The following is a 26,173-nucleotide window of genomic DNA, read 5'->3' on the forward strand; positions in this document are numbered from 1 at the left end:
ACATGGTGAGGGAGCACAGGGTAGGGGTGGAGCCCAGGGCTTTGTCTCATCACTGGTCCAGGGGGCTCTGAGTCACGGAGAAGCCAGGCCCTGCCCGTGGGCCCCAGCCCTACCTGGCCTGGCATCCAGGGATTAGCGGGATTAGTGAAAATCCTGGGGCTTGAGCTAGGCTTACAGGAGGTGACACTCCGGGTACCACGGGGTGGCAGGGAGGTTGGTGCTCTGTACCTCCGGTTCTGTCACTGCAGAGCCAACTCCCACCCTGGCCGGCTGCCCACTCCTCTGCTCCGGTCCAGTGGGTGGGCCGGGTGGCGGGCGGGCAGCCAGCCTTGTGTGTTTTGGGACTGGCATGGGGTAGCGGGGAGAGAGGCCCAGGGGCAAACTTTGTTCTCCTGCAGGATGCTGCCTCAGAGATGAGCCCCTTCTGGCTGCAGCAGGCCCCTGCTGTGGGCCTTGGGTGACACTGGGTCCCTCTGGGGGCCTGTCTCCTTGTCTGTACAGCAGGGCTGTTCAGGGACACTGTGGACTGCAATGCCCAGCCCAGGGCCTATTGACCTTCAAGGGCAGGGGCTGTGAGGCATGTAGGGGATGCGTCTGGGGCAGGTGAGGGGGGAACCCGTGGTGAATAAGGCAGAGGGCTGAGCCGCATGCAGTGGGGGCTCCTGGTGAAGAACAGGACCCCCCTGTGGATGGAGCACCCCCGCTGCGCCCTTCCTTGCAGTCTGTGTGACGGCTCGGTGTCCTGGGGTGGGCGGGGCGGTCAGGCTGCTCCCCAGGGCGCAGCAGGGACAGACCCAGCAATCCTGCTGTCCCTCACACTTCCACAGTTGGTCCACCTGAACTGACTGGAATCTGAAATGACGGTGAGAGGGTTGGATGGGCGAGCAAGCATTTTGGGCCTGGAAGGGTCTGGGTTGAGGTCATAGCCCCACCATGACGCATTATGTGACTTAAGAAGTCACTCCACCTCTCTGTGCCCCAGCCACATATCTGTGCACTGTTTCCAAGCTACAGATGAAAGATGGACTATTTAATAAAGGTACTATATTGTGGCCTCTGGTAACAATTTAGCTAAAATTAAACTAGATCCCTACCTCACACCAAGCACAAAAATAAATTCCAGATGTATTAAAGAGCTTTCACACATATAAATCTTGTGTGTGTGCACTAAAGAGCATATATCTATATATCTATAGTGCATAGGTATGTACATACATTATATGTAAATTATAAAATTAGTAGAAGAAAATATATTAATATATTTTTGTAATCTTGGAACTGGGCAGGACCTTCCTGACAATACATACAACTTAGAAGCTATAAAAGAAAAGACTGATTTAACTTTGGACATAAAATTTTCCCCAAAAATTAACAAAAACCACTTTAAACAAAGTTAAAAGACAAATGACTAGAAGGAAACATGTAGGACAGCTGGAGGAGTGAGATTGGGAGAGGCATTTGGGGGAGGAAGTAGGGTATATCTGGGTTCACTTTTCACCAAACTTCAGTATGGTGTGTTTGTTAATAACATTCTTGTTAATAACAAGGACGGTTCTCATAAAAGCTATGGAAATAATGCCAAGTTGGATATGCATGGCTCCCAGGTCCACTGGTTGCTGGGAGGGGGCAGGGAGTGGTAGGAGGATGAGGTGACCCCTCGAAGCCACCCTGACCATGGAGACCATTAGAGGCAGGCCCTGGAGCCGGGTGCTGGAGGGTTCCCAGGGGCTGGTGAGGAGGCTGCCTGATGGCCAGAGGGGTGGGTTCTGCAGCAGAACAAGGGCCTGTCCGGGGTGCTCTCCCAGGAGATAGTGTATTTCTGATTTATCCGCCCTTCTAATGTCCAGCTACCCTTGCCAGCCTCTCCACCTGCCTCCCCCCGCCTGTATGGAGTCCCTCCCTTGCAGGTTCCATCCCTGTGCCCTTTGCAGCTTGAGCAGCCTGCCCCCTTCTAACACAGCGTCACCCCGTCCTTGAGTACTGGACCTCCTATCACCCGCCTGGGGCCAGAGGTTGACAGTGATCATTTACCTTGGTGATCATTTACCCGTCACTTACACAGCACCTACTGTGTGGCATGCTTGCTCTGTGCTGAGAGATCCATGGGTGGAACCATGGTAGATACTCACAGTAGATACTGGCTTTAGCGCTTCCGTAAGCTCTTAAGTAAATACTAGAACGGGTGAGACTCAGCTGTGACAAAGATTACTCACATAAAGAATGAGTGACTGATTGATGGAACAGGAACAAAAAAATATTTACATCTGCATTTCTAATCGTATACAGTGATGACATGGAACACGCTATCAGAATTTATAGAATTTTCTTACAATGTTTCTAAAGTTTCCCAGAGTTTCTCCTTTACAGGATTTCAGATATTTTATAATTTTTTTTCAAGTTTTAAAATTGTGGTAAAATACATGTAACATAAAGCTTATCATCTTAACCTTTTTAAAGTGTACAGTTCAATGGTATTAAATACATTCATAGTATTGTGCAACCATCACCACCATCCATCTTCATAGTTCTTTCCATTTTGTAAAACTGAAATTCTGTACCCATTAAACACTAACTCCCCATTCTCCCCTCCCCCAGCCACTGGCAACCTGTCTACTTTCTGTCTCTATAAATCTGACTACTCTAAGTATCTTAGATAAGTGGAATCATACTGTATTTGTCTTTTTGTGACTGGCTTATTTTATTTAGCATAATGTCCTCAAGGTTCATCCAAGTCATGGCATATTGTGGAATTTCCTTCCTTTTTAAGACTGAATAATATTCCATTATATGTATAGGCCACATTTTGTTTATCCGTTCATCTCTTGATGAACACTTGGGTTGCTTCCAACTGTTGTGAATAACGCTACTATGAACATGGGTGTACAAGTATCTCTTTGAGACCCTGCTTTCGGTTCTTTCAGGTAAATATCCAGAAGCAGGATTGCTGGGTCATATGGTATTTCTATTTTTAATTTTTTTGTGAACTGCCTTACTGTTTTCCACAGTGGCTGTACCTACCTTCCCACCAATAGTGCACAAGGGTTCCAGTTTCTCTACATCCTCATCCACACTTACTGTTTCTGGTTTTTTGGTGGTTTTTTTGATGATAGCCATCCTAATGGGTGTGAAGTGGTATCTCATTGTAGTTTTGATTTGCATTTCCGTAATGATCAGTGATGCTGAAACACTCTTGTGATGGTCAATGGTGGGATTTCTCATCTCCCACATCATCTGATACAACAGCCATAGTTCTGTCCCCATTGTACAGATGGAGAGACTGAGAGGGCTGGGTCTTGCCCAAGATCACACTCGGGTCAGGGGCAGAGCTTGACTTGAAGCCAGGAGGCTGAGTCATGTACGGGCATCAGCCTGCCTGGCCGTGAATCCTAGTGCTGCCATTTGCTGGCTGTGACTTCTGGCAAGTCATTTTTTTTTTTTTTGCTTGGGGACTTCATTGTCCCCATCTGTGAAATGGGGCCTCATGGGGCTGCTATGAGGGTTCCTGGGTACCCAGCACGTGATTGATAATTGCTAACTGAGCTTCAGACATCAAACCCTAGCCCACCCTCACTTTTCAGGGCCAAAGGACACTCAGACTTGGGCAGGGGCATGAAGAATAAACTTTAATCTCTCTCAGGGTGGGGCCTCTAGTTAGGCTGTTCTCTGGGTGGAGTCACAGAGCCGTGCACACGCACTCGGTATAGGCAGGTGAAGCGTGGGTTCCCCCAGTTGCTCGATATCTTCACCTTGACTGCTCCAAAAGTCCTGGGAGGGTGGTTCTAGAAAAGAGTCACAGACAGGGAGCAGCTCACCATAGACCGCCACCCGGCCTGTCCAGAGGAGTGTTTGGGAGAGGAAGGGAACCCTCCATTTCCTCAGGTGGGGAAACTGAAGCTCAGAGAGCAGAATGTCCCAAAGCCACACAGTAAGTTGCTACTCAGGGGCTGGGATGGAAGGGGATGAGGCCAGAGGACAGATAGACTGTGATGAGGAATGCATCCCAGCACAGCACATACGTGCTCCGGGACCCTGGGCAAACCACGCCCTCTCTGGGCTTCAGTTCCCCGTCTGTAAGAGGGAGGGGTAATATCTGCTTCTCAGGGTTGCCATAAGCATGAAATGAGATCTTGGGACCAGATGGCTTACTGGCACCTGGCACACAGTAGGTGCTCTGTAAGTGCTTCCCCCTCCCCTTTTTGCACCCTCCCCAGAGGGGATGGAGCCCAGTGCAAAAGGGGGCCTTGGCCTGTGAGATCTCACAGGATGGTCTCCACCTCCCAGGGAATTACACCAGGGGAAACTGAGGCCCAGAGAGAAAGGGAATGGCCTGAGATCACACAGAACTTTTGGTTGGGTCAGGATTTGGGTCAGGGTCAGCCTGATTCCCAAGCCTAGACATTCCACTGAGTCTCAGGGCCATTCCAGCAGCCACCCTCTGGTCCTGCTTCTGTCTCCAACTCCCTCCCCTCCAGGCCTCAGCTTCCCCACCTCTGGTTGGACCAGGTGCTGATCATGTGGCCCCCCAGTATGGAGACACTAAGTTTGAGGCCAGCAACCCTGGCCTGACGGGCCCCACCTGCTCAACACCTGCTGTCCCTGGGAGGGATCCTGGGCAGGTCCAGGAAATAGAAGCAAATAGGTCGCCTCAGGGTCCTACTCTAGGCCCTGGGCAGTAGCTCTATCACTCTGGGCCTCAGTTTCCTCATCTGTCAATGGGTTAGTGACAACTGTGCACGTCCTCGGGCTGCTGGGAGATGAAGTGGGGTCCACTGGGTAAAGCCCTGCACAGGGCTGTGTGTTCATTAGATGCTCAACAGGGGCGGCTTTTCTCAGGTACCTGGAGCTGGAACATCTGAATGATGTTTTCTGGCTGAAACTGGAACGCCCCCAGGAACACCTCCTCCTTTGGGGAAACTTCCATGCCCTGGAGAATCAGAACCAAGAAGAAAGTGTCAGGCACAGGTAGGACCTCTAGAGGGGGCTGCCTTCTCCCAGCCGAGACTTGCACACCTCCCAGGATGGGGAGCTCCCTACCTCTTTGGGCACTGTTCCACTGTAGCACAGAGTAATGAATAGGAAAGAGCATTGGACTGGGAGTCAGAAGGTTAGGGGTCCACTTCTAACTCTGCCATTGACTTGTAGGGTTTGATGTTTCCCTGCCCTTTCTCTGAATCTCCAGTTTTCTTATCTGTAAAATGGGGGCTTAATGGTCTCTGAAGACTAAATTGGTTCTGAGAAGCTTGGGTTGAAATAAAGTACTGTTTACCCCCTTTCCTTGAAGGCTGTGATCCGACCCCGACCCTGGCCATTCCCAGCCTTAAGGCTGGCTTAAGGAAGCCAGGCTTCCTTAGGCCCTGCAGGCTTCAGGAATTGTGCAGACAGTTTATCACAGTGCCTGGAATACTGCCATTATGAGCTGTCCCTTCCCTCAGTTAAGCATCGCTCCCGGCCAGGGCTTGCTCACGTAGATGACGAAGTCCTTGGGGGCAGTGTCCAGGCTGCCTGACAGTGAGATGGTCTTGGGGATGTGCTGCAGTGTCAGATTGGACAGGTAGACCTTCTGGGCCAGTTGGATGGTCACCTGGCCTCTGTGACCCGAGAAGGCCCAGCAGTTGCCAGGTGTCACGTTGGGCTAGAAGTGGCAGATGCAATGAGGGCTTTGCTGGGTGGGTGGGTGGGTGAGAGCAGATTCCTCATCCCACCCTGGCTCGCCTACACCTCCTCGGCCCTCCTGGATGAGCCAGATCCTTCCTGCCTACAAAGCTTGGCTCGAGTACCACCAACAGCAGGAAGTTGCCCTGACTGTAGATAGCAAAGATGAGCTGGGGGAGGAGCCCTTTCCTGTGCCAAAGCAGGCTGTCCTTGCCCCTGTGCCTGCCCCCCCACTAGCCCCCCGGGGGTTCCTGCTGTCTGCACTCGCCTCTTGCCCTTGCTTGCTGACTTCTCCCTAGAGCACCCCCTCGCCCCATCAGTTGCCCCCTTTCTCTGCCTCTGCACCCCGCTCTCTTGTTCCTACCCCTACCCCTGCCCCAGGCCCCCACCCCCTGCACTCTCACTGCAACCTCTGCCTTCAGTTCCTGCCCCCAGGCCCCTGACCACACCCCTGCCACTCTCCCCAAGTCGGCCATTCCTCCTGCCTCAAGGATCACGTCCGGGGGCTGTGCATAGTTCCACAGCCGGATCCAGTTCCAGTAAGAGCGAGCCTTGTCGTGGTTGTATGTGGCTGACGTTTGCTCATAGTCGATGGAGGCCCCTGTATGGGAGGTGATGGTGCAGGGTGGGGGGGAGGGGTGTCTCAGCTGAGCAGCCCTGGCTTCTGCCTGGTGGAGGGGAGACTCACTATAGGCCGGGGGAGCACTTTGGAAGGGTCGCTGGTGCTCTCTGGACTTTAGTGTTCTCCTCTGGGAAATGGGAGTAATAATAGTAACAATAATAGTAGTAATGATGGCATCCATTACATAGGGTTGTTGTGAGGTTACAAGGAGTTAATACACCAAACTGTTTTCCCATCAGCGCCTGGTGTGAAGTAAGGTGCTTGCTCACTTACGTCAGCCTAGTTATTATTACTATGGCCATGATTATACCCATTTCACAGAGGAGGAAACTCCGGGCCTGAGAAGTTAGACTGATGCCTTCTGACCCTACATCTCCTTGGGCCTGGGGGTGCCTGTGTGAGCTGGTACTGTCAGCACAGGGCAGCCCGCCCTGCCGGCCCACCTCCCCGCCTTCCACGCAGCCCCTCACTGGGGCACCTTTCACGTCGGTTCCCTCAGTCTGGAACACTTTTCCCTCCTCACCAGGTCTCAACCCAGCGCCCTCCTTCCCACCCCTCTACCGCAGCCACTGGCTTTATTTTTCCAAGGCACGATTCCCAACTGTAATTGGGCCCGTGGTCAGTCTCCCCAGCCGGGCAGGGACAGCTCTGCTGACCCCTGGGTTGGGAGGATGATGGGTGGGGGAGAGGTGGGGAAGGGCCCTCCCTCCCCACCTCAGCTGCCGTGGGAGAAAACGGAAAACTGTAGCAAGGAGACCACTGGGAGGCAGAGGTTAGCTCTGAGGACAAACTTCCCAGCAGCAGAGTGTGCCCCAGACCAGAACTGAAATCTACCCTCTGAAGGGTTTCTGAGGAAACTGGAGGTGGGCCGATTGGTGGGGCAAGGTGGGGGTGGGGGCGGGGGGAGGTACTCACCTATCGACTTCAGGGCAAAGTCCGGCTTTTCAATGTAATCTCCTTGGATCATCTTCATTATTTTCTGGGCCATTTTTTGCTGAGAAGGCAGAAAACCCAAGCTGTGCACTGGTGCATTCTTACGGATCATGGTCCACAGGCGTGTTCACACCAGGTGATGTGTGCCTTCAGGACTCCCTCTTGTCCCTACCTGCTTGCCCCTGTGTGGTCCACACACAGGGCTTCCTGGTGCTATGCTGTGAGGAAGCGCAGGACCAGCCCTATCCCACCCATGGAGTTACTTAGTATTTTCATACCCACTGTGATGGGATGTCACACATGCAGGACCAGGAGTCTCAGTGAAGTTAAGGGCAGGGGACCTGGAATCAGACAGACCTTTCCTGCTAAGGGCCCTTGGGCTATTTACCGCCCCCTGAGCCTCGATTTTCTTGTCTGTAAGATGGGCTGATAATCGCTTCCTCCTCCTATTTTTGCAAGGATTAGAGCTGAGACTCATAAAGCCTCTACTATATGCCAGGACTGTCTTTGGCTTCACATATGGTCACTCTTATGCCTTCACAGCAACCCTAGGAGGTATGTACTATTATCATCCCCATTTTTTTTTTTTTTTTTTTTTTGGTACGTGGGCCTCGCTGTTGTGGCCTCTCCCGTTGCGGAGCACAGGCTCCGGACGCGCAGGCTCAGCGGCCATGGCTCACGGGCCCAGCCGCTCAGTGGCATGTGGGATCTTCCCGGACCAGGGCACGAACCCGTGTCCCCTGCATCGGCAGGCAGACTCTCAACCACTGCGCCACCAGGGAAGCCCTATCATCCCCATTTTAAGGAGGAGAACGCTGAGGCACAAAAGGGTAACTTGTCCAGGGTCACACAGCTGTTAAGAGGCAGACCTGGAAACTTTAGTTCCAGAGTTCAGGCTCTTAACCACTATGCACTGTTGCCAGAGAAAGACTGCAAAGCATTTAGCACAGTTGGTGCTCAATAATCACTGGCTATTATTTTGTTAGACGCTTCACAGCTGTGGCAGATTGTATTTTCTAAAAATGGCTGCAAAAATGTCTCCCGTTGCCCGCTCTTCCTTCAGTGTGGCTTTGACACCCTTCTCATGGAGACGCGGGACTTCAGTTCCCTCCCCATCGGTCTGGATGAACCTGTGACTATGGCAGGAGTGATGCTGTATGACTTGTGGGCTCAGTCCTAAAAGGTGAACCGCCTGCTTCTTTGGGGACGCTCACTCTTGAAAGCCAGTTGCTGAGTTGTGAGGAAGCCCGTGCCATACGAAGGGACCACCTATGGGTGCTTTAGTCAACAGCCCTGAGTTCCCAGCCGACAGCCAGCATCAACCTCCAGACAAGTGAATAAAGATTCCTCCAGATGATTCCAGACCCAGCTATTGAGTCACCCCTAGCCTTCAAGTCTTCCCAGCTGAGGCCCCAGACATCGTGAAGCAGTGACAAACCATCCCCGCTGTGTCCTCTCTGAATTCCTGACCCACAGAATCTCTGAACATAATAAAATGGTAGTTTTGCACCACTACGTTTTAAGATGGTTTGTCATGCAGCAGTGATAACTAGGATAATAACCAGAGTGTTATAGGGCAGTGATTATTACTCTATTTCGTTGATGTGGAAACTGAGGCACGGAGAGGTAAGAGCTGAGCTCCAAAAGGTAAGAAAAGATATTGCTCATAAAAAGATAAAAAAAGAAAAGATATTGCATCTATAAAATAAGAATAGGAAAATAAGAATAGGAAAATAAAAATAGGAAAAGGAGCACCGAGAGAACAAAGAGAAAATCATTACACATTCAGAATACATTAGCAGAAATGAAAAACTCAGTAGAAGTTTTCATAGATAAAGCTGACAATGTTTTCTCAACTCTAGAGCAAAAAGATAAAGAGAGGAAAATGGGGTGAAAGGAAAAAATTCCCAGAGGATTAGTTTAGGAGTTTGACATCCACATAATAAGGAGTTTCAAAAATGAGAATAGAGCAACCAGGGCCAGGGGGAAATCATTAATTTAATCACATGATTAAAGAACATTTCTTTTTTTTAAATTGAAGTATAGTTGATTTACATTGTTATGTTAGATTCTGGTGTACAGCAAAATGATTCAGGTATACACATCTATATATTTTTCAAATTCTTTTCTATTATAGGAAAAGATGTTGAATATAGTTCCCTGTGCTATACAGTAGGATCTTGTTGTTTATCTATTTCATATATAGTAGTGTGTATATGTTAATCCCAAACTCCACCTCTAATTTATCTCTCCCTCCTTTCCCCTTTGGAAACCATAAGTTTGTTTTCTATGTCTGTGAGTCTGTTTCTGTTTTGCAAATAAGTCCATTTTTATCATATTTTAAATTCCACATATAAGTGATATCATATTATATTTGTCTTTCTTAAAGAACATTTCTTAGGACTAAAGAACACGTTTCCAAATTAAAAGGGTTCCAAGTGTGGCCAGCCCATAGGCACATTATTATGACATTTCAGATATAAGGTAAGATGTAGGGCTTCTAGGTAAGATGTAGTAAGTTACAGAGAACCAATGGTCCCACTAAAAACAACTAGAGGGCTTCCCTGGTGGCGCAGTGGTTGAGAGTCTGCCTGCCGATGCAGGGGATACGGGTTCGTGCCCTGGTCCGGGAAGATCCCACGTGCCGCGGAGCGGCTGGGCCCGTGAGCCGTGGCCGCTGGGCCTGTGCGTCCGGAGCCTGTGCTCCGCAGCGGGAGAGGCCATAACAGTGAGAGGCCCGCATACTGCAAAACAAAACAAAACAACAACAACTAGAAAAAGCCAGATAGTTTACTAAATCATATTTTAAAACCATCACTGAGCTATGAAAGAAACAGGAACAGAGGGACTAAAATTCTAGAGAGGGAACAATCACTCTAAAATGTGCTGACATTCTTAAAAGCATCCCTGGGGCATTTGATGATTCTGGGCATGGGTTGAGGATCTGAGTTTAGGTCAGACAAGGGGCTGCTACTGGTAAAAGAGAAAGTAGCAAAGTTTGTAACAGTTACATAGAGTGGGTGAGACAAAATTGGAGATTTGAGGAGCCTTGACCATGACCAGTTTCCTCCATTAGATGCTAACTGAACCCCAAGACTATGTAAGAAGCTAAAGGGCTACTTTGCAAGCTTCTGAAAGGCAGAATAAAACTTCCTGGTCTCACAAGCCTTAGTAAACCAAGTGCCTCTGAGGAAGGGCACCCCAAAACAAAACAAGCAAGAGGTTAAAGCCTTAGAACAGTGATTCTCCTTATTGTGTGCTAGAATCACTGAAAGACTTATTGAAACATAGATAGTTGGTTCCCATCATCAGAGTATATGATTTGGTAGGTCTGGGTGGGGCCCATTAATTTGAAATTTCTAACATTTTTCCAGTTAATGCAGATGCTGCTGGAATAGGGACCTCACTGTAAGAACTCCTGCCCTAGAAGAAATGCTAAAACAATACTGAGTAGCTACAGCTGTGCTTACCTGAGGGCCCTAAACCAATATGGGTACAATTAGAGGCTGAGAATCCAAGCTTGACCCTGGCAGAGAAGGCTTCCAGTGGGGTCAGAGATTTTGTATACAATATTGGAAACTCAAAGCCCAGAAATAAATCCACACACCTATGGTCAATTAATCTTTGACAAAGAAGGTGAGAATATATTGATACAATGGAGAAAAGACAGTCTCTTCAGCAAGTGGTGTTGGGAAAGCTGGATAGCGACATGAAATCAATGAAGTCAGAACACACCCTCTCACCATACACAAAAATAAACTCAAAATGGCTAAAAGACTTAAATATAAGATATGACACCATAAAACTCTTAGAAGGGAACATAGGCAAAACATTCTCTGACATAAATTGTACCAATCGTTTTTCTTAGATCAGTCTCCCAAGGCAATAAAAATAAAAGCAAAAATAAACAAATGGAATCTAATCAAACATATGAGCTTCTGTATAGCAAAGGAAACCATACACAAAATGAAAAGACAACCTACAGACTGGGAGAAAATATCTGCAAATGATGCGACCAACAGGGACTCAATTTCTAAAATGTACAAACAGCTCATACAACTCAATAATAAAAAACCAAACAGCCCAATCAAAAATGGGCAGGGCTTCCCTGGTGGCGCAGAGGTTGAGAGTCCGCCTGCCGATGCAGGGGACACGGGTTCGTGCCCCGGTCTGGGAGGATCTCACATGCTGCGGAGCGGCTGGGCCCGTGAGCCACGGCCGCTGAGCCTGCGCGTCCGGAGCCTGTGCTCCGCAACGGGAGAGGTCACAACAGTGAGAGGCCTGCGTACCAAGAAAAAAAAAAAAAGGGCAGAAGACCTAAATAGACATTTCTCCAAAGAAGACATACAGATGGCCAACAGGCACATGAAAAGATACTCAACATTGCTAATTATTAGAGAAATGCAAATCAAAATAATGAGGGACTACCTCACACCAGTCAGAATGACCATCATTAAAAATTCTACAAATAACAAATGCTGGAGAGGGTGTAGAGAAAAGGGAACCCTCTTACACTGTTGGTGGGAATGTAAATTGGTGCAGCCACTATGGAAAACAGTATGGAGGTTCCTCAAAAAGCTAAAAATAGAGTTGCCATGTGATCCTACAATCCCAATCCTGGACATATATCCAAACAAAACTATAATTCGAAAAGATACATGCACCCAATGTTCATTTAAGCACTATTTACAATAGCCAAGACATGGAAACAACCTAAATGGCCATCAACAGATGAATAGATAAAGAAGATGTGGTATATATACATATATAAAATGGAATACTACTCAGCCATAAAAAAGAATGAAATAATGCCATTTGTGGCAACATGGATGGACCTAGAGATGATCACACTAAGTGAAGTATGTCAGAAAGAGAAGGACAAATACTATATGATATCATTTATATGTGTAATCTAAAATATGACACGAATGAACTTATTTACAAAACAGAAACAGACTCACAGACATAGAGAACAGACTTGTGGTTGCCATGGGGGAGGGGAAGTGGGGGAGGGATGGACTGGGAGTTTGGGACTAGCAGATGCAAACTATTATATATAGAATGGATAAAGGTCCTACTGTATAGCACAGGGAACTACAGTCGATATCCTGAGATAAACCATAATGGAAAAGTATGAAAAAGAATGTATATATATGTATAACTAAATCACTTTGCTGTATAGCAGAAATTAACACAACATTGCAAATCAACTATATTTCAATAAAATAAATTTTAAAAAATTGGAAACTCAAGAGGCCTCAAACACATGGAAGTCTTTCCCATGAAGACATTTACCACGACTTCCCTGGTGGTGCAGTGGTTAAGAATCTGTTTGCCAATGCAGGGGACATGGGTTCGATCCCTGGTCCAGAAGATCCCATGTGCCATGGAGCAACTAAGCCCGTGCACCACAACTACTGGGCCTGCACTCTAGAGCCCACGAGTCACAACTACTGAGCCTGCCGTCACAACTACTGAAGCCCACAAACCTAGAGCCTGAGCTTCGCAACAAGAGAAGTCATCACAATGAGAAGCCCACACACAGCAACGAAGACCCAACACAGCCAAAAAAAAAAAAGACATTTACCAATTTTTGAAACTGCACGGGCAGGAGGCTAGAGGGTTAAACTGAAAACCTCTGACTAAATCCTATAAAAATTGCAATCCAGGTCTGAACCAGTTCAATGCACGTTTACATAGAAGTGATCAGTATACTTCATCTTCCTTACAAAGAAAAGGGGGAACTCTCCCTGTTTGAAATTATAATTATCTGGAGCATCTAGTTCTTTTGTAAACAATGTCCAGAAAACGCTAAAAAATTACCAGACATGAAAAACCAAAACCATAAGATTGATACTCCAAAGAAAAAATGGAAAATAGGAGGAGACCATAGATGATCCAGATATTAGATTTAGCAGACAAGGATTTTAAATTAATTGTGAACAGTATGTTAAATAAAATAAAGGAAAAGATCGACAGCATAGATGAAAAATGATGGAGAATTTCACCATAGAATTAAAATCTATGAAAAAGAATCAAATATATATTCTAGAACTAAACAATGCAATATATGAAATTAAGAACTTAATGGAAAGGTTTAAGAGTAGATTGGACAGAACAGACTACAGGATTATTAGTTAACCTGAAGAAAGATGAAGAGGAAGTATCAAAACTTAAGCACATAGAGAAAAAGAATGAAAAAACAAGCAAACCAGGTAATAATATAGGAATTATGTGGAAGGCATTTTAAAGTTTAGCATAGATGTAATTGGAGTCCCAGGAGAGGAGATAGATAATGGGGTAGAAACAATATTTTAAGAAATAATAGCGAAGAATTTTCCTAAACTATTGAAACAAAATCAACCCAGAGAGTCAATAATTTCAGAAATCCCCCAAGCAGATTAAATATAGAACACTGGAGGTAGAAAGAATATCCTACAAACTAGCAGGAATGAAAACAGATCACACTCAAAGGACAAATAATAAGAGTGACATTAAATTTCTCTAAAGCAACAGTATAAAATAGAACACAATAGTGGACGTCTTTCAAAATCCTCAGGGAAAAATTTCCTATCTAGGATTCTATTCCCAGCCAAACTATCAATCAAGTGCAAGAGTAGAGTAAAGATGTTTTCAAACATGCAAGTTCTTAAAAAATTAATATACCTCTTACTTTGCTCTTTCCCAGGAAATTATTGTGGGATATGCTCCACCAAACCTTGGGATATGAGGAGAGGGGCATCAAACAAAGAGAGGTCAGGTGTTTGGGGGCAGAATGGCCAGCATCTCACCTCATCTGACATGGCTTCCATCTTCTGGAGCTTGGCAATGAGCTGATTCAAGTTACCTCGTAGGTCCTGGATTTCCCCAGCATGATGTCGCACCTTTTCTTGGTACATCCTTATGAGGAAGGAGTGAGAATATGGACTGACCAATTTGTGATGCTGCTGCTATTACCCTCAGCTTCTACCTTTGCCAGTCAGCCCACAAAGAACTAGCTTCATATTTTTCCACTCTCATGGGCCCATCCCTGAACCTACCCAGAAAGTTCTTAACTCTAAAATATTACTCATGCTCTTCCTTCTGCTTGGACTATCCAACTATCCTTAAACCCAGCTCATTCCTTCTAAATATTTGAATATTTTGTCTGCATTTAAGGATGCTGCCACCAGGTGGTATCTTGTTGGTTAAAATTTCTTCTTTGCTGAGCACTAACTATGGACCAGGAACTATTCAAGAGAGTTTACATCTTCTTTAATACCCATAATTACCTAGAACAAGGTGGATGTTATACGTTACTCATAAATGGAGAATCAAAGGCCCAGAGATGTGAAGAGACTTGCATAAGTTTAGCCAGTAGGAAGTATGGAAACTGGGATTTAAACCCAGGTTTTCTGGCAGAGCCCACATTCTTAGCCAATACATATCAGGTCCTGGCTATAGCTCTTCTTTTTAGGTGACAATAGGACTATTTAGCAGATTCTTCTTACCTCAAGCTCTTCAGTGGACTATTTATGCTTTCATCCTGGTGAGGTGTTGAGGAAAGCAAGGGATCTTCTTCAGATGGCGTAATCTGGGCCCAATAGAGTTTCATCCATCCATCCTCCCGCAACCATAAATCCATCCACTCATCCACTTTCCTATTTATTCTTCCACCCTCCGACCCACCCATCCACCTGCCATCCATTCAAAATCCAATTTACCTTTCTTTTTATTCATCCATCCACATACACTTCCATCTACCCTTTCCCATCTGTCTGCTCCTCCATTTATCCAATCTTCCTTATCCATCTACCCTCCTTTCCATCTTCCTTACCTTATCCATTGACCCTCTCATCAATCCATGCATGCATGCTTCTCTCTACCCTCCCATCTACCTTCCATCCCACTCAACTATCCATCCATCCATCCATCCATTTACCCACCCTATCCCATCTGCCCTCCCATCCATCCACTCTGTCATCTGTACACTCTTCCATTCATCCATCCATTTTTCCTCCATTCCTACATCCATTACTTCCATCCCCTAACCATTCACATTCCCATCAGGCCATCTAGACATCCAGCATTGATCGTGTCCACCCTGTGCCTGGCATTGAGGTGGACATTGCTGGAATGAATCAGACCTGGCTCTGCCTTCAAGGACTCCCAATACAGTTGGGGAAATAGTTATGATTATAAAAAAATTGCATTTATGTTTACAGAAAATTGTGGGAGAGGGGAATGTGACTACCTCTGCTTAGGTGTTCCTGGAGGAGGTGACATTTTAGCTGGATCTTGAAGCATATATATGATGAAGTTCATGAGGGGAGAAGAGGAGAGGGAAGGACAAGCCCATCAGATCCCCTTTCTCTCTAGGGCTCTTTGCTGTCCTTAGACAGGGAACTCTGACCGTTGATTACCTCCTCCTTCTTCTCCAGGAACCACAAAGCAAATGGTCTCATCTCAATTAAGCAGAAGAACAAACTGCCTTGACTAGAGAGAGAAATGTGTTCCTTGGCCTCACCATCCCACTCTAGGTGGGGGCCTTGATAAAGAAGAGATGGGTCACTTCTGGGAATGAGTGAAAGGAGAGGCATCCCGGAGGAGGAACTATGCATCTGGTCCTCAAAAGTCACATTTTGGCAGGAGAAATGGGTTCCAGATGGGTGGCATGGCAAAGGCAGAGATTTGGAGCTGGAATGAGTCAGGAACTGAGTAGCGTCCAGATGTGGTAAGAGTGAAAGGAGCTTATGAAGGTGACATTGACTGGCTGGGGTGAGGCCAGTCAGTGGTGGGGCCTGAAGAGAGCACACACTTACCTGCCAGACTTCCATTTTGGACGGCAAGTGCATAGAAAGCACCCAGAATCCTGTGGGGATGGGGAATGAGAACGAGCCATTTAAGATGAAAGGTTAAGAGCTCTGGAGTGAAGCCATCTGGATTCAAATCCCAGCCTTACCACTTACTAGCATTTGGGAGAAGTTACTAATCTCTCTACACTTCAGTTTCCTCCTCTGTAAAATGGGAATAGCAGTAATATCCACTTCATGATTGAATGATGTCATATATGCAAAGTGTCTCACATAAACCAAATAATCTGTCTCCTCTCCCTCTCCTGTCTCAATCTTACTGGGGATAATTGGCAAGGAGAAGAAAAGGGGGTGTGGTCTCCCCTGCATTTTATGATATCTGTGCTGCCTGAAATCTCATTATGCAAACCATTATTAAAAGCTTGTAAAACCCATTGGTTGTTCATGATAAAACACTCAACAAACCAGGAATAGAATGGAACTTCCTCAGTTTGAAAAAGGCCATTTATGAAAACCCACAGTTAACATCATACTTAATGGTGAAAGATTGGAGGTCTGCTCTTGCCATTTTTCTTTCTTTCCCTTTCTTTCTTCTTTCTTTCTTTCTTTCCTTCCTTCTGTCTCTTTCTTCCTCCCTTCTCTCTCTTTCTTCCTCCCTCCCTCCCTCCCTCCCTCTCTACCTCCCTCCCTCCCTTCCTTCCTTCCTTCCTTCCTTCTTCCCTCCCTTTCTTTTGACAGCACCATGCAACTTGTGGGATCTTAGTTCCCAGACCAGGGATTGAACCCGGGTCCTGGCAGTGAAACCAATGAGTCCTAACCACTGGACCACCAGGGAATTCCCTGCTCTTGCCATTTCTATTTAACATTATCCTGGAGCTTACAGCCAGGTCAATTAGTCAAGAAAAAGAAATAAAAGGCAGATGACATGATGTTGCATATAGAGATCCTAAAGTATACAAGACCGGGTGTCTTGCCCAGTGTCAGCAGTAACACATGAATTTGGCAAGGTTGCAGGATACAAGATCAGTACACAAAAATCAATTGTACAGTTGATCCTTGACAACAAGGGGTTGAACTGTGGAGTTCACTTACACACAGATTTTTTTCAATAAATATACCGTCGGCTCTCCATGTTGGGGGTTTTACATCTGCAGATTCAACCAACTGCTGATCTAAATTTCCATCTGCAGTTGGTCAAATCTGGGGATGTAAAACCTGCAAGTAAGGAGGGCTGACTGTATTCACTGTGCCACATGATTTTATATAAGAGATTTGAGCATCTGCAGACTTCGGTATATACAGGGGTTCCTGGAACCAGTCCCCCTGAGGATACTGTATTTCTAAACACTAGCAATGAACAATCTGAAAATGACATTAAGAAAACAATTCCATTTATAACAGAATGTCAAAGAATAAAATACTTAGGAATAAATTCAACAAAAGTACAAAATTTGCACTCTGAAAACTACAAAACATCACTGAAAGAATTAAAGGCGGCATAGAGTTATTCATCAATAATGGAAAGACAGCCCAATGTTCATGGATTGGAAGACTTAACATTGTTCAGGTGACAACACTCCTCAGATTCATGTGTGGATCAATGCAATCCCAATGGCCTCTTTTGTAGAAATGGAAAAGTTGATCCTAAAATTCATATTGTAATGTAAGGGACCCATAATAGACAAAGCAATCTTAAAAAGAACAAAGTTGGAGGACTTGCCCTTCTAGATTTCAAAACTTACTGTAAAGCAACCAATCCAGGGTAGTACTAGCAAACAGATAGACATATAGGTCAATAGCATAGACTTGAGAGTACAGAAATAAACCCTCATATTTATGGTCAGTTGATTTTCAGTAAGGGTACCAGACAATTTAATGGGGAAAAGAATGGTCTTTTCAATAAATGGTACTGGAACAATTGTATATCTACATTCAAAAGAATAAGGTTGGACCCTTACCTCACACCATATACAAAAATTAACTAAAAAATGAACCATGGACCTAAATGTAAGGGCTAAAACTATAAAAATTTTAGAAGAAAATATGGGAGTAAATCCTCATCACTTTGGGCTAGACAATGGTTTCTTAGATATGACACCAAAAGCACATATCACAAAAGAAAACACAGATAAATTTGACTTAATCAAAATTTACAATTGGCCTTAATCAAAGGACTTTATCAAGAAAGACAACCCACAGAATAAGAGAAAATATTTGTAAATCATATATCTGATAAGGGACTTGTATCCTGACTATACAAGGAATTTTTAGAACTCAATAATAAAAAGTCAAACAATCCAATTTAAAAATAGGCAAAGATCTGAATAGACCTTTCTCCAAAGATGATATACAAATGGCCAATAAGCACAAGGAAAGATGCTTAACATCATTAGTCATTAGGGACATGAAATAAGAACCATAATGAGATATCACTTCACATGACCTAGGATGGCTGATAAAAGACAGACAATAATGATTGGAAGGGAGATTGGCTCAGTGCTTTGTGTCCACTTAGAGGAGTGGGATAGGGAGGGTGAGAGGGAGACACAAGAGGGAGGAGATATGGGGATGTATGTATATGTATTGCTGATTCACTTTGTTATACAGCAGAAACTAACACACCATTGTAAAGCAATTATACTCCAATAAAGATGTTTAAAAAAATGGATCAGCTAGGTGCTTTGTGACCACTTGGAGGGGTGGGATAGGAAGGGTGGGAGGGAGGGAGATGCAAGAGGAAAGAGATATGGGAACATAATGTATATGTATAACTGATTCACCTTGTTGTAAAGCGGAAACTAACACACCATTGTAAAGCAATTATACTCCAATAAAGATGTTAAAAAAAAAAATGATTGGAACCCTCACACATTGCTGGTGGGAATGTAAATGGTGCAGCCATTTGGAAGAGAAGTTTGGCAATTCCTCAGATAGTTAGAGTAATCCAGCAATTCTACACGTAGGTATATACCCAATAAAATTGAAAACATGTGTCCATGCAAAAATATTAAAGGAATGTTCATAGCAACTTTATTAATAACAGCCAAAAAGTAGAAACAACCCTAATATCAGTTGATGGATGGATAAACAAAATGTGGCTTACCCATACAATGGATTTTCAGCCACAAAAAGGAATGAAATGCTTACGTATGCTACCAAATGGATGAACTTTGAAAACACTGTAAGTGAAAGGAACCAAAAGACAACAACATATTGTATGATTCTATTTATATGAAATGTCCAGAATAGGCAAATCCATAGAGTCAGAAAATAAATTAGTGGTTGCCTAGATCGAAGCAGAGGGGACATGGGGATTGACTGCCAGGGACTGGGAAGTTTCTTTCGGGGGCAGTGAAAATACTGGAATTTGTTAGTAGTGATGGGTGCACTACTTTGTGAATATACTGAAAACTGCTGTATTATACACTTTAAAATGGGGTGATTTATGGTATGTCAAGTACGCCTTAATAAAGCTATTTAAAAGAATCTTATCTGTTGGGTTATGTTGCCTAGGACTTTCTAATTTCCTAGGAACTTCTCCCCCAGCTCCAAACCCCGTGATGCCCTTAAGTGGAAGGAGGAGATTCCTTTGCTTAAAAACGCAAAGCTGTGATGCGGAGGTGGTGGTGGTGTCTTGTAGGAAGCCATAGAGACCCAAAGAGAGAGAGAGATAGAGAGAGAGAAATGATTATCATAACATGGTCTGGGGAGAGCTTTACAGTTTTCAAAGTTTTTCTTAGCTTTCAAAAATTTTTCTTGGTCACTGTTTCATTTAATCTTCTGAGCAACACTGATTAGACAGATGAGGAAACTGAGGCTCCTAGAGGGGGGGCAGTGTCTGACCCAGTGTCACATAGTCAGTGCCAGAGCCCTCACTCTTTCCCTTCCCAGGATGGGCAAGAGCCCAGGGATACCTCCACCTGGGATGGGGCAGGGCTCTGGACACGCACCCAAAGCACAGAGGATCAGAACACCTGTCTTTTCCATGAGCTTGTGGAGGAACAGCTTGCATCTGGAAGACAGAGAAGCAGTGGTCAAGGCGACGTAGGGCTTTGCACAGTCTAGTAAGTCTTAACCTGGCCCTTTCCCTGTTCCCACCCCAAGAGACAGGTTCGTTTCTGAGCAATGACACTCTCTCCCTAATGCTGGCCATATTCTGTGGCTCCACAGCATCTCAGAGGAAAGAAAGCTCTTACCTCAGTATCTGGAGCCATCAGAGATCAACTCACAGTGGTCACCCATGTCCTTTTCACTCCCTCTCTCCATCTATATACTGTTTGTCCCCTCCCTTCTTCTCTCCCGGGAAATGCACCCTTCAGGGTTTCATTCAAATGTCCCCTCCAGAGTCAACACTCCCAGCTTGGCACTGTTTTTGGTGTCTGCCTGCCCCACCCAACTGGGAGCTCATGAGTGATGGAGGCCAGGTTGGGCCCAGAGTAGGCATTAAGGAAGCGTTTAGAATATGAACTGTAAATGAATGAATGAGGTAGAAAACTCTTGCAGGAATTTAGAGGCATTTGCATGGGCAGGGAACAGAAAGGGAAAGAATGGGACAGGCATTGCAGGCAGGAAGAACAGCCTGTACAAAGGTATGGAGGTGGGAAGAGGAATAGTGGGTCCAGGGAGTGAGAATCCTAGCCTTGCTGGCCCAATGGATCCACAGCAGAAAGCAGAATAAGAGGAGCTTGGAAAGAAAGGGTGGGACAAGATTTCAGAGGGCTACAGGCTGAGGTGCTGGAGCGATGGGGAGCCACACTGGGGTCTGGGGTGAGGCGATCCGATAAAAACCAGGTTTGAGATAGCTTATCTGAGGGGAGGTCCAAACCAGTGATGGGGCTGCCATGGTCACCAGTGTACGGTTCCAGTCCCCATAACCCTCCGCTCACCTGCCCCTGCTCACCTGCAGGTGTTGAACAGAGCCTGGTGGGCCTGAGTCCTCAGGAAGCAAGCCAGGCAGGTGATCCAGGCTGTGGAGAAGACAGGAAAGCAGTGAGTAGCTGCACCCTCATTCCTATCCTGCCACAACTCACAGGGGTGAGACCTTGTTGTTGGGAGACCCTCTCAATTTGCTATTCGAGCCCAGGACAGTCCTTTGCTCTACTTATGGGTAAGCATCAGCTTGGAGTGAGTACTGGAACTATAGTAAACCCGCTAGCAACCGGCGGTTAATAAACACTTAAAAGTGACTCAGGCACATGAAAAGTCTGAGATGTCCTTGCTAATGTCCATTCCCAGACACTGAGAGCTTCTCAGTAGAAGAGTCCTTGCTGGTTCATCCCCGGGTGCCTAGCATTGCCCCGCATTGGGGAGCTAGGCAAAAAGTAGGGGTTCAGGATGGCTGAATAGGTGGAAGGATGCGTGGATAAATGGAAGATGGGGTAAGAGAATGGCTTGGAAGATAGATGTATAGGAAGATGAATAAGAGGATGGGAGAATGAGAGGGGGGTTAGAAGGATGGATGGGTTGATGACTGGGTGGATGTGAATATTAACAAATAAAGGTATGGGTGAATTGATGGATGACTCAGTGAATGGATTGGAGGGATGGATGAACTAATGGGATTCATGGATATTCCAAAAGGTGGATATGTGAACAGATGGTTGGATACATGACTGAGGGGATGAATAGTGGAAGTGTGGCTGGATGAACACAGAAGACTGATCTTTAGGGTGTGGTCAGAACAATGTCCTTGAAGTGAAGGTGAGTTGCATCGAACCATTCCCATGACTTCAGGGACCAGCCTGATGGCAGAGTAGAAAAGGGCTGGCAGTTAGCTTCTCCTCCAAACAGCAAGTCTCTCTCCTAGTCCCTCTCTCCAACCGCCAAAGAGATCCTCGCTAGAATGACACCCCTGACACCTCTGAAGGGAAGACCTCCAGAGCTCAACCTGCAGCCCGACTTGGGGCTGGGCCCTCTTCCCAGGCCCATGTTGATGGCCAAGGCAGCTCTTCTGTGTATACGTACACATACATCCCAGCATGCGCTGAGTCAGACCTGAGGCATTGATGCGGAGAGGCAACAGGGAGGCGCCACCTGCAGAGAGCACAGGGCTGTCATGTCATGCCAGCCTCTGGGACATGGTGCCTGCAGACACTGGGGGAGCATCCCTGCCCCCTGCCCTGCCCCTCCCCTCGCTGGGTGACCCTGGGTTGTCCATTTGACATCTTTTAGCCTCAGCCCCTCACCGCCCACAATGACCCTGGGATCCCCTCTCCCCACCCTTCTCACTTGTGTTTGGCAAAGGCTCCTCTGTCGGCCTGCAGATGTTCCGGCCTCGTTGGATGATCCTGGCAACAACAAGATTCACAATTGCATTTTACAACTTACAAGGAATGTGGTGTCCCCATTTTCCACATGGAGAAACTGAATTGCAGGAAAGTTTGCTCAAGACCACAGGACTGCGAATCAGGGAGAGACCCAGGTCTGGCTGGCCCCCGATGCAGGTCTCTTTAGAGGAAAGGACTCAGTTTGCTGTGGCAGTCTTCCAAAAGCCACTCCCTCCTCTTACTGGCAGAAGGCTGATTCTGGTCCCTTGTCCCCTTCTCCCCCAAATGATTTAGATGGTCTTGATTGGTCTTGTACAGCCTCTTGTATTCTCAGTCCCCTTGCTGTTGGCACAAGGATGCGGAAGTCTGCAGGGGTGAGGTGTGGGGGTGGATACAGGGGTCTGGGACTTGGGGGAAAGGTTTTCTCATTGCTAAGCTGAGACCTACAGGATGCAATACCCACTCTCCTTCCACCCTATATGTCCATGCTTCTGTGTGACCCCTGGGACAGTGGTAGCCATCTTGTGACCACGAGAGGAGGCCAAAAGGGAGAGCAAAAAGATGGCAGGAGAGACTTCCCTGGTGGCATAGTGGTTAAGAATCCGTCTGCTAACACAGGGGACACAGATTCGAGCCCTGGTCCAGGAAGATCCCACATGCCACGGAGCAGGTAAGCCTGTGTGCCACAACTACTGAGCCTGCACTCTAGAGCCCACGAGCCACAACTACTGAGCCCACGGGCCGCAACTACTGAAGCCTGCGCTCCTAGAGCCTGGGCTCCGCAACAAGAGAAGCCACCGCAATGAGAAGCCCGCGCACCGCAACGAAGAGTAGCCCCCGCTCGCCACAACTAGAGAAAAGCCCGCGCACCGCAACGAAGAGTAGCTCCCACTCGCTGCAACTAGAGAAAGCCCGCGCGAAGCAACGAAGAGCCAACACAGCCATAAATAAATAAATAAACTTAAAAAAAAAAAGATGGCAGGAACCTGCGTCTTGGCTGGCACTGCAGAACCTCAGCATTAATGTTCTCAGGAGCTACCCATATCTTGGGACCTTTGAATATGTGAGATAAACTTTCTTTATTCCTTTAATAATTTTTTAAATTGAAATATAGTTGTACAATATTTTATACGTTACAGGTGTACAATACAGTGATTCACAATTTTTAAAGGTTATAGTCCATTTATAGTTATTATAAAATATTAGCTATATTCCGTGTTGTATGTTTTTCTTTCTTTTCTTTTTTTAAAATTTTTATTGGAGTGTAGTTGCTTTACAATCTTGTGTTAGTTTCTACTGTACAGCAAAGTGAATCAGCTATAAGTATACATATTTTCTTTATTTCTTAAGGTAATGGTCTCCAAACATCATTTTTTATTATACTCTCAATGTTATTTATATATATATATGTATAGCTATACATACATATATATATATATATATATATATATATATATATATATATGCCTACAAGTGTGCTGATATATTATTTGCCCTTTCAAATGTACAAGCTTTATTTTTACCTTCCTGAGGAATATAAATTAAAAGAGGATGAACTAAAGGAAAATACATACTGAAGTTCTAGTAATTTTTCCCCTTACCCCAGTGAACTGTTTTGTATACCTCTTGGGATATACACCTGTTCTGGGGGCCCAGAGGTAGGCATCATTTTGAGCTGGAATTTCCATCACCTGAAGCCAGAGTTCTCCTACAGATAAAGATGGCAGAGATGCGTGTTTTCTCATGTACTATCTGTCTCCCTCACGTGAGCTCCACAGGGGCAGGAACCACACCCATCTGGTGCAACGCCGTGCTCCCAGCACTCTGCCCAGTGCCTGGCACGCAGCAGGCGCTCAGTAAACACGTGCTGAAAAGATAACCGCCCCACCACTTCCTGGTCGGGAGACTTTAGGAAAGCCACTGTCCAATCTCTCTGACCTCAGGTGCTGCATCTGTAGGCGCAGCTGGTAATGCCCGCTGGTTTCCAAGAAAAGGCTGAGGGGGCAGCATTTTGTAAACTGTCAAGGGCTGGGCAGAGGGAGGGGATGCTGTCCTCACCTCCTGGGTCTGACTTCCCTGGGGACGTGGGCCCCATTTTCGCGTGGGTCACACGAGTAGCCAGGGCTCCTCGAGGACCGGGGCATCGATGTCCTTCTCTAGGATGGGGAATTGGAGGCAGGGCTCTCTGGGAGTCGGTGAGGAGGAAGTGGATACTTCTGCTGCCACCTCCTAGCGTTCCCTGGAAGGTGCCATGTGGATTCTTCCCTGGGTCAAGAGGAGCTGTTGGCATTGTGACCTCACAGAGCAGGTGGGGATGGTCAGCCCAGTCTCTAGCTTGGCCCTGGAACTTCCCCTTGAAGGAACCCATTCTGACCAAATTTCCACTTTAAAGATGGAGAAATTGAGGTCTCAGGAAAGGAAGGGCCATGCCAGGGACTCAGGGGCTGGACAGGGGAGACACCTGGCATGCCAATATCCAGGCCTTGCTTTTTCTTACTCCCAGGCCCCTCTTTGCCCCAGACTTCCCACATTCTTAGGCTGTACATGAATTTATTCTGTAATGCCGAGCTTCTCCCTGGTGTTTTGTATTTTACATAATACAAAACGATGTTTATGTGTTGTTGTCTTAATAAAGTTCTACTTTTAACTGGTGAAAAAGAAAAGCATACAGAAGGGGAATGTCTGGATGTGGTTTTTCGGTCAGTCCTGCCTGTGAAGAGTCTATTTGGATTGTGGAGCTAAAAATGAATTCACTTCTTCCCCTGGTGGCAGTTGCTCAAATTGCAGGCTAAGTACCTGTGGTAAATAGAGTAACTGTCCTCCAAAGAGGCTCACATACTAAAACCTGATGAGATTAAGGTTGCTAATCAGCTAACCTTGACATGGGAGAATATCCTAGATTATCCAGGTGGGCCCAGGGTAATGATAGGGGTCCGTCCTTATAAGTGTAAGAGGGAGGCGGAAGAGGAGAGAGATGACAGCATAAGGAGCCTAACTTGCTGGTTCTGAAGATGGAGGAAGGAACCATGAGCCAAGGAATGAAGGCCAGGAAGTGGAGTCTCTTCTAGAGTTTCTAGAAAGGAACAAAGCCCTGCCAATACCTTGATTTTAGCCCAGGGAGACCCATTTTGGACTTCTGACATCCAAAACTGTTAAGGTAATAAATTTGTGTTTTAAGTCACTAAGTTTGTGGTAATTTGTTACAAGAGCAATAGGAAACTAAGACATTGCCCTGAAGAATATTTGGTGAAGGGGAAGCCCTGAAATGCTGCCACTGTCATTGTTACAAGGGCCTTTCATTGGTGCATTCATTTATTCATCGAACAAGTATTTATTAGGCACCTGCTATTTGTTAAGCACAGGGGTGAGCAGAAGCAGCTCCTATTCTCAGGGTGGAGGGTAAAGTGGCTGCAGAATAGCCTGCACATAGCGGGTGCTCATGGAACAGTGTTTGTCATTGCTGGTTGGGAGGTGGGACTGGTGAGAATCTCCTTCCTTTGTTTCTACTGGTTCTCACCCAATGTCCCCTGGTGCTTGCAATGTGGAGGAAGAGGAAGTGTTCATGCCGAGAGCAAACACTGAGAGTGGCTTTGGTCAATATTTGTGCTGCTTCCCGCTGAGTCTGCTGTTTGCCTCGGCTACAGCGAAGACCAGGAGGGCTGGTCTTATGCATCAGTGGATAAACTGAGGCCAGAAGAAGGATATTAGGGAGCATGCAGCTGGCTCTGCTCATTCCTTTTTGCCTAAAGAATGGGGCAGGGGAGCATGGGCTAGGAGGCAGGGCTGGTCCTTGGGAACTCTGGTCTCTAAGGGGAGGGCCAGATGGTTTCTGCACTTCCTGTCAGCTCTGTGGGCACTAGTGGGGACCCAGCACGGCTGGACCTGGACTCTGGGCCTCGTATATGGGC

At 46.3% G+C, this 26,173-nt stretch overlaps 1 protein-coding gene across 1 annotated transcript; it reads right to left on the reverse strand.

Moving 5' to 3' along the window:
- Positions 1-3,647: 3,647 nt before the first annotated feature.
- Positions 3,648-24,409, reverse strand: SUN5 (Sad1 and UNC84 domain containing 5). Its single transcript, XM_059038261.2, has 13 exons — positions 24,324-24,409; positions 22,228-22,286; positions 21,964-22,032; positions 20,900-20,966; positions 19,950-20,011; positions 16,009-16,058; positions 14,698-14,732; positions 13,999-14,107; positions 7,190-7,268; positions 6,138-6,253; positions 5,465-5,632; positions 4,838-4,924; positions 3,648-3,779 (listed from the first exon to the last, which is right to left on the reverse strand). Exons 1-13 carry the CDS (start codon positions 24,407-24,409, stop codon positions 3,648-3,650), a joined length of 1,119 nt encoding a protein of 372 aa, XP_058894244.1.
- Between the last annotated feature and the right edge of the window lie 1,764 nt (positions 24,410-26,173).

This window comes from Kogia breviceps, chromosome 14, assembly GCF_026419965.1.
Source record: "Kogia breviceps isolate mKogBre1 chromosome 14, mKogBre1 haplotype 1, whole genome shotgun sequence".
NCBI classification, from domain to species: Eukaryota; Metazoa; Chordata; class Mammalia; order Artiodactyla; family Physeteridae; genus Kogia; species Kogia breviceps.

Excerpts from the sequence above, each read along its gene's own strand:
- SUN5 (XM_059038261.2), bottom strand. The coding sequence starts at position 24,409 with ATGCCCCGGTCCTCGAGGAGCCCTGGCTACTCGTGTGACCCACGCGAA. Across the intron at positions 22,287-24,323 it reads AGGGAAGTCAGACCCAGGAG|GATCATCCAACGAGGCCGGA; the intron begins GTGAGGACAGCA and ends TGTTGTTGCCAG. Across the intron at positions 7,269-13,998 it reads TGGAAGCCATGTCAGATGAG|CAAAAAATGGCCCAGAAAAT; the intron begins GTGAGATGCTGG and ends CTGCCTTCTCAG.